Here is an 8,044-nt window from a genome sequence, read left to right on the forward strand (position 1 = left end):
GGGGGCGTGGCCAGAAGGTCCGGTGAGGGCGGTGCCCCGGTGACGTCAGACGAGCGCGCCCTCCCTTTGACGTCGCCGCGGTCGACGCAGGTGCAAGCCGGCAACATGGCGGCGGTCGGAGCGGGCCGTCTGAGGAGGGCGGCTTCCGCGCTGCTGCTCCGGAGCCCGCGCCTGCCCGCCCGGGAGCTGTCGGCCCCAGCCCGGCTCTACCACAAGAAGGTATGGGCGGGCGTGGGGGTGCGCGAACCCCCGAGGGGACGGGCGACCGGCGCCAGCCGGGGACCCCGGGGAGAGGCGGTCCGCTCGCTCCCCGGCTCCTGCCCGGCTCGCTTGCCCCCGCTGCGCAGTGCCCCGACCTGCGGCTGTTGGCACAGATAGCACCCACCCGCCCGCCCGCCGAGGATCCCGCGGCGACCTCAGCCCCGCCGCGGCCGCCACTTGGAGGGTCCCAACTCTTGACAGCCCAGAAGGGAGGGTCCTGGTATGTCCCGCCGGGGGTCAAGGGACCGCGCTCGCACACACGCACGCACCCCACACACACGCACACACGCACGCACGTCTGAGGCTCAGCTCACCATCCAGCACCAGCGTCCTCACCAACCAGGCCACTGCCCTTGCCAGGTGGCCTTGAGCAAGTCACTGGCCCCCGCCTGGCCTGTCCCCCCCAGCTCCGAACGGGGTCTCCGGCAGACCCCCTGTGTATGGAGAAACCGCTCACGGTTTTGATGATGCTGTTTCAGGAGCTGATGTCCTCCAGGCGAGCCAAACACCTAACCCACATAAAACTTTGGCTCTCGGCTGTATGTGTATTTTCAGGGAGCAGAAAGTGTAGAGGGGTGGGTAGTTCGTGGCCCCCTACCTTCTAAGGGCCCCTTGACATGAGACTCACTCCGAAAAACAAAAGCCTACCACAGTTGGACAAGACATCAGAAATCCGGATTAGATAATGTGTTGCGGGGCCTTAGGGCTTAGACTCAAAATCTGCCGATGAGGGTGCCTCCTGCTAACTAGCCAAAAAAACTTCCGAGATTATTAAATCTTAATATGTCCCAGACTTTAATGGCTGTGTGTTCTAATCTTGCTTGGGTAAGGCCTTCAACCCCCAAAGGGCAGGATGTTTTGTTGACATTAAAATCTACAGGAACTTGGGCGGGCTGGCAGTCTTGTGGCACCAGGGGGCGCTCCTGCACCAGGGTGGTGGTGTGTTTACGTTTACAGTCACAAATGACTCATTCCTCCGACCTTGGCTCATCTCTAACAGCCACCTTGAAATTCATGAGGAAATCTTCCATTTGGGGCCATTTGTATTGTTGGAATTTTTAAAGGCACAATTCTCTTATGACAGTGTATTTTGTTTGGTTAAAAACACAAGTGGTGTTTGAGCCCAAATCTCGTATCATTATGTAAGTCATTGTGTAAGATTAATTGTGGTTGAAATCCCTCTGAAGCTAAGATGTAACTGAGTTGTTTGCCAGTATCTCCGGCAGTATCTCCAAGGTGAAGGTCGCGGGGAAGGAGCTGAAGGGTTCGGGTCACACATTGTTCTCCCTCCTCTGTTCCGTTCAGGTTGCTGACCCGAGGGAGACAGTGAAGCCTGGTGAATGCTGTTACTGTCGTTTCAGGTTGTGGACCATTATGAGAATCCTAGGAATGTGGGGTCCCTTGACAAAACATCTAAGAATGTCGGAACCGGATTGGTGGGTGCTCCGGCATGTGGTGACGTCATGAAATTGCAGGTACTGGCTGGATGAAAAGCATCACCGTTTGCTCACAGAGCATTTCGTCTGTCTGTCTGTCTATTCCTGCGAGATGGGATGAGTGGCTGTCATGGATGGTGAGGGTAGAGACTTGTCTTGTTCCGAAACACTTGAGTGAAAGGATTTGTGAATGCTACTGACCAAATGAAGACTCCAAAGGAGCTAGCACTCCCCAGTGAGGAAAGGAATGTGCTAACCAAACCTCTTCAGAAGGAAGGGGCAGGGAGGTGGTGCACTGTACCTGAGGAAGTCAAAGCTTTAGCTGCAGTCTCCTTAATGGCCAGTAGGAAGGAGCCACTAAGTCCAGTCGGTGTCCGAGAGAAAGGTATTAATGGAGACCTTGATTACAGGCCCTCCCAGTGCCTACGGAGGCCAGTAGTGGCAGCAGCTGTGAACAGACTTCTACAAATGGGGATTGACGTACAGCAGGCTAGGGTTGAAAACAGAACCAAAGTGAGGTGAGAGCTTCGTTTCCTGCTCCTCTCCGCCAGCTGGGCCTGTGTGGACCCCGAGTTTCACTGTCAGTGGTTGAGCTCTTTGAAACAAAACAGTGATTGATGTCGTAGCATCTGGTGTGGACAGCAAGCCAGGGCTCACTGGGAACAGCCACTGTGGGCTGGGAAGTTCCAGGCTTGCATTCTAGATGTCAGGCCCAGGAACCACCTCTTAGCCCCTGTTTCTTTTCTAGATCCAGGTGGATGAAAAGGGGAAGATTGTGGACGCCAGATTTAAAACATTTGGCTGCGGCTCCGCCATCGCCTCCAGCTCCCTAGCCACAGAGTGGGTAAAGGGGAAGACGGTAAGGGTGCTCACAGATTGTACGAACTATCGAATCCCAGCACTCAGAAGGCAGGGGCAGCAGGAGCTCTGTGAGTTCTAGGCCAGCCCTGTCTACATAATGAACCTGTCTCAATAACTATAGAATTAAATCAGAATTCCCTGTGACCCTGGCTCTGGAAGAGTCTAGTCCTAAGTCCCAGAGCAAAAAGCAGGAAGATGAAGATGGTGAGTTCAAAGCCAGCCTGGGCGATGCAGCAAGACCTTGCTTTTAAAAAAAAAAAAAAAAAAAAAAAAGTGCCTATGATGTCTTGAAGCCGTTTTTCTGAAGTTTAATACTGGTTCCATTGCTCACATTGGAGGTTGTGGACCATTTTGTTGCTTGAGGCTTTTTGTGAATTACTGGTATTTGGTTACCAGCTAAATAGAAGAGGATCATCACCAGTCTTTCCAGAAGAGCAGAGCTCAAAACCACCGTGGGCTTTCCCTAACGTTTCTAAGGTCCTTAAGGTTCCCTGAGAGTTGCTGTGTAATAGTTACTGGTTATTTCCTCCCATCTCCTGCCTCAAGTAGGATCCCAGAAAGCCACACTCACAAAGTGGTGGATGTAGCTTATGTTGAAAGGGGTTTAGAATCCAGAATCACAGGGTGAGAGCCAGGTAAGCAGATGAAGGCGAACAATGGTCCAGGTGGTTGGACCGGAGCTCCTGAAAGGGATCAGGAAAGGGCTGTGACATCTTCTCTGTCCTTTTCTCTACCTCACACTCCCCAGCAGCTGAGCTGAGACTGCTAAGATCCAGCCCCATCAAAGCCACCCACACTAGCCAGGTGTGGTGGTACACGGCACACCAGCCTGGAATCCTGGTTCTTGGGAGGAAGAGGCAGGAGAATTGGGGTGGGAAGGTCTTCCTCAGCTACGTAGCAATTGAAAGATGACCCTGCCCTGCATGAGACCCCATTTTAAAGCAGCGTGCTCATCCTTTGCACCCTCACAGGACCCAGTTCAGGAAGCTGAGTCTTGGAGGGGTATTGCCAGACAAAGCCAGCTCTCCAGCAGAGCTGTTTGCTAGCCTCGTGCCACCCACTCCACAGGATTCAGACCTTCTGGGTGTAGAGCTCCTAGAGGCCAGGGAGGCCCAGGCCTGCTTGTTGTGAAAGAAAATGGCTCAAAGGAAATTGGTTAAGAACTTGCCTTGGGGAAAGGGGAAGTGAAATTGGGCACATGCTCCCAGGACCTGGCATTTAGAGGGCTCTGACCTATGATCAGAAAGTAGGAAGACTCGATCTCTAACCTTGAGGTCTCCTGTCTGAGGGAGACTGGCTTTCTTTGATACACAGGCTGTGCCTCACTGCCTCCCATCATCCCTCAGAGCTCTCAGACCCCAGGCATCCTCGGGCAGAGGCTGCTCAAGCAGCCAAGACAATGCCTGCCTTCAGTGGGCAAGGGGGTCTTGTTGCTTACCCAGCCAGGCAGCACAGGGGTGTGTGTGTGTGTGTCCCGGAGACCCTTAGTGCACAGTGGTGGTCCTGCCCAGTAGCTGTTGTGAACTCTACTGACAGCCTATCAGGGGCGTGCTGACCTCGGCAAGATAAAGTCACTAAAACACCCACTTTCCCCTGCACCTCAGGTGGAGGAAGCCTTGACCATCAAAAACACAGACATCGCCAAGGAGCTCTGCCTTCCGCCCGTGAAACTGCACTGCTCCAGTGAGTCTGCCCCAATGCCAGACAGCTGAGACGCTTGGTAGTCATAAACTCCCCGTTAGGAGCCCATGCTGTGACCCCAGAGAACATCTGCCATGGTGACCTTGGGGAGGTTGGAGCCTGTGGTCTCCCAGCCCAGAGCTCTAGGAAGTCAGGCTAAGAGGCCCTGTGCCCTGAAGCCGCACTGAGCACCAGGCACACCACAGCAGGCAGCATTGCTCCCCGAGATGAGGAAGTGAGCCCCATCTTTGTTCAGGGTCTGTACTGTTCCCACCACACCATGGCCCGACAGGCTGAGCGAGAGAATTTGCTCCATTGCCCTGTTGACTGCATTTCCTCAGATGAGGCCACCGTGCAACACCCACTGACTGCCCCGAGAGAGGCTGTGCACCTCAGAACCTGCAGTCAGAGCTGATGCCTTCCACCCTCTTAGGTGTCCCCTAAACATGCTGTCAGGGTGTACTGACCGAGGGCAGACAGGGAAGAGCTGGCGCTGGGCTGGGCACTCCAACACCATCCTCAGGGTGTCCTCAGGATCAACACCCTGAGATCACGCTCTTTCCACTTGAGCTGACACAGGTTTGTCAGTTCTGGGAAGCCAAAGCCGTTAGCTTTCCAGGTGCCATGGCTATAGCTCATCTCTGCGGGTCATTGGCTTTCTGTTGTCTTCCGGCTCTCAGCTTCTTCCTCCCCTGTAGCCTGACTCTCCGTGTCCACTCTCAATAAAAGCTTTCCCATGTGGAACTGCAGGAGGAGGTGTGCAGACCACACCATCAGAGTTCTTCTGTGACCACAGTCCACTCTCTCTGGGGCCTAAAGCTTGTTTGTGTCCCTGCCAGGGAACAGGCACCTTCAGGAAACCCCCCCACTATCCCAGCCAGGAAGTCATGACTATCCCAGTCTGTGTGGCCCAGCAAGGACACTCTTGGACCTTCCCATCTCTAGCACCCTCCAGCTTAAAAAGATTCTCTTCCTCAAGACCACCCCCCAGGCCAGGGAGACGGCCCAGGGTAAAGGCTTGTCCCAAGCCTGAGTTAGAGCCCCTAAACCCACATGGTGGAGGAGAAAACTCACTCCCCAAAGTTGTCCTCTCATCTCCACATGTGCGTGGCACAGCACCCACTCACATACATGCACATGCACACATACTCTAAATACATAAATACACAAAGATGTGTGTAGATAAGTGTACAAAATAATAACAGCCACCTCTCCAGTGTCTAGAAATTGAAGCTCTCCACCCTTCATGCCTTCCAGTGCTGGCGGAAGACGCCATCAAAGCCGCCCTAGCTGACTACAAACTGAAGCAAGAATCCAAGAAGGGAGAGCCAGAGAAGCAGTGAGCCCTGGGGACGCTCTCGCAGGTCACAGCAGCTGCTCCTGCCTCCCGGCACCACATCAAAGAAGCCCCGAGAAACGCACACTAGTCACCATTTGCATTATGGTTCCAATGCGGGCAAATACAGTTTGATTACGCCTAATCCTGTGTTCTTTCAGCTCACTGTGTCCTTAGTGCACTTAATGTCTGTCTGATTTACGTTGTGGCCTGGGAGCTGAAATCAGCACCGAAGTCTTAAGCTTTGGTAGCCTTTGGAGAGTGACGGCAGGTTTTACCTAACCCCGTTGGGGGAGATTGCCAGCAGAATGCCTTGTTGTAGCTATTTGATAGAATTTATTACTGTATATTTAACAGATCTGCATATATATTATAATAAAAGAATGTAAGACGATGGTTTTCTCTAGTGAACCTGTCTCTTGAATCCTTCACTCACCCCCCAGTGCTGTCCAAAGCCCCTTGGGGTTCCCCAAGGCCAGGCGACAGCATGCCAGACAGCAGCAGACACTTGGGTGCTTTTAAAAGGGTGGAGGAGATGTCCAATGCTCTTCACTGCTCTTTGGGAAGTGTGGTCAATTCACAACAGCTTCAAGGGTCCCTGCAGTAATTCCCCTGGTCTGTGAAAGTCAGAAATTAACCCAAGAAGCTGGCTGAGGTGTTACCTGACCCTGTGGGCCAGGCAGAAGCCCCCAGGAGATTAAACTATTGCACTCTAGGCCCAGGCTCCAGCTCATGCTGGCAGATTGTTCTGCTAGCCTTCCAAAGGCCTCCCAGGCTTGGTGTGGTGACCAGGGAGCTAAACCAGAGTGACGAGTTCTCTGCCCAGTGAGTGTGCCCTTCTCGTGTGTCACTGAAGAGTCCATGTACTGCACCAGCCCTCAGTTTGATCAAAACGGGCATCTCACTGTTCATGATGGCACCTGCCCGTAAACCCAGCCAGCACTCGACAGGCTGAGGAAGAAGATTAAAAGTTTGAGGGCAGCCTGGGCTACTTAGACCATGTCTCCAAACACACATCTGACTCAGGCATGGAAAGCAGCCACTCTTGCCCTGAGCTACCCCGTGGCATAGCTCAGTGAAACACCGTTTTCTAGTGAAGACACTGGAATACTACTGCGGTGAACTTCAGAAGCAAACTGTTTATCTGATGGCTTTTTTTGTCCCGGCATATGCAGGCTGACTCTTAAATCATCCTTTATTTTAAAATATTCTGGGTTCTGGCGAAGGGCTCAGAACTTCAAAGGCCACTCCCTCCACAGTCTGGGGGAGACCACAGGCCAGCAGCGTCCATCAGAATCTCAAATTAGCCCCTGGGTGGGGCCGTGTCAAATTGTCCTGCTGGGTGTGTCCCGCTGTGTAGTTCCGCCCCTCCCTGTGGCAGTGGCAGTTCCCCACCCCTATTTGTGATTTTAGAATGATCCACTTCTGTCCCAGTTGACAAAATCTGAATTCCACACATCGGAAGGTGCCAGCACAGCCTAACCCTAAGAATGTGAGTGGCTGCGGCCCAAACAGGTCCAGTTTCTAGAACCTGTTATAGGGCCAACCCTCTGCCGGCAGACGGACTCTGGGCCCCATGTCCCCCTCACTGAGCCTAAGGGGTTTGTCACAGTCTCCGTGCGGATCTCGGAACCCTGACGTAGCTCGTCCATGCCATGTCTGCTATTTGGAGGGTTTGGGTTATTATTGTTTTGTGTTTGCCTCAAGCTCAAAAATCCTCCTGCCTCAGCCTCCCAGGTGTGTGATTACAGGCATGAACCACATGGGTGGGTCGGGTTTTGAAAGCCAAGGTGAATCACCGAGGCCTCTTGATAGCCCCCTGCCCTTTTCCTGGCGGCCTCTGAGGGAGCTGCTCTTTAAACACACCATCAGCTGGCCCTGGCTGAGCTGCCCGGAGCCTACACGTCTTGCCCTGTCCATCCTGGCAGATCACTGCGGCTCTAAGGACATCAGAGGCTTCACCTGGAACACCCCACAGGAAGCACTAGCCTTCATGTGCCATGACTGTCATCTAGGGAATCACCACTGTATGGCTGACGCTTCAGCCCCTCTATACACCAGGCACTGTAGCTGGGATTGCAGTCTAGAGAAATCTGAAGTGCTAGGAATTTAACAAAGAAAAAAGTGAGGCGACGTCAAGACCCTCCAGCCAGGACTCAGCGCAGGAAAGACCTTGGCTGTGACTGTAGTTGCCACGAACACTGGCATCATCCTTCTTGCTGCTGCTCATAGTAACTGCTGTTACCATGACAACCATTACACACACACACACACACACACACACACACACACACACACACACACATACCACTCTTTTTTTTTTTTTTTTTTTTTTTTTTTTTTTGGTTTTTCGAGACAGGGTTTCTCTGTGTAGCTTTGCGCCTTTCCTGGAACTCGCTTTGGAGACCAGGCTGGCCTCGAACTCACAGAGATCCGCCTGGCTCTGCCTCCCGAGTGCTGGGATTAAAGG

General features: G+C 53.2%; 1 protein-coding gene across 1 annotated transcript; it reads left to right on the top strand.

Moving 5' to 3' along the window:
* Positions 1-59: 59 nt before the first annotated feature.
* Positions 60-5,985, top strand: Iscu (iron-sulfur cluster assembly enzyme). Its single transcript, XM_059248762.1, has 5 exons — positions 60-219; positions 1,623-1,736; positions 2,446-2,556; positions 4,163-4,241; positions 5,496-5,985. The coding sequence occupies exons 1-5, from the start codon at positions 106-108 to the stop codon at positions 5,579-5,581; spliced, it is 504 nt and encodes a 167-aa protein (XP_059104745.1). The 5' UTR covers positions 60-105; the 3' UTR covers positions 5,582-5,985.
* Positions 5,986-8,044: the final 2,059 nt, after the last annotated feature.

The sequence above is a fragment of the Peromyscus eremicus genome, chromosome 23, assembly GCF_949786415.1.
Source record: "Peromyscus eremicus chromosome 23, PerEre_H2_v1, whole genome shotgun sequence".
Classification (NCBI taxonomy): Eukaryota; Metazoa; Chordata; class Mammalia; order Rodentia; family Cricetidae; genus Peromyscus; species Peromyscus eremicus.

Excerpts from the sequence above, each read along its gene's own strand:
- Iscu (XM_059248762.1), top strand. The coding sequence starts at position 106 with ATGGCGGCGGTCGGAGCGGGCCGTCTGAGGAGGGCGGCTTCCGCGCTG. Across the intron at positions 1,737-2,445 it reads GTGACGTCATGAAATTGCAG|ATCCAGGTGGATGAAAAGGG; the intron begins GTACTGGCTGGA and ends TTTCTTTTCTAG. Across the intron at positions 4,242-5,495 it reads CGTGAAACTGCACTGCTCCA|TGCTGGCGGAAGACGCCATC; the intron begins GTGAGTCTGCCC and ends CATGCCTTCCAG.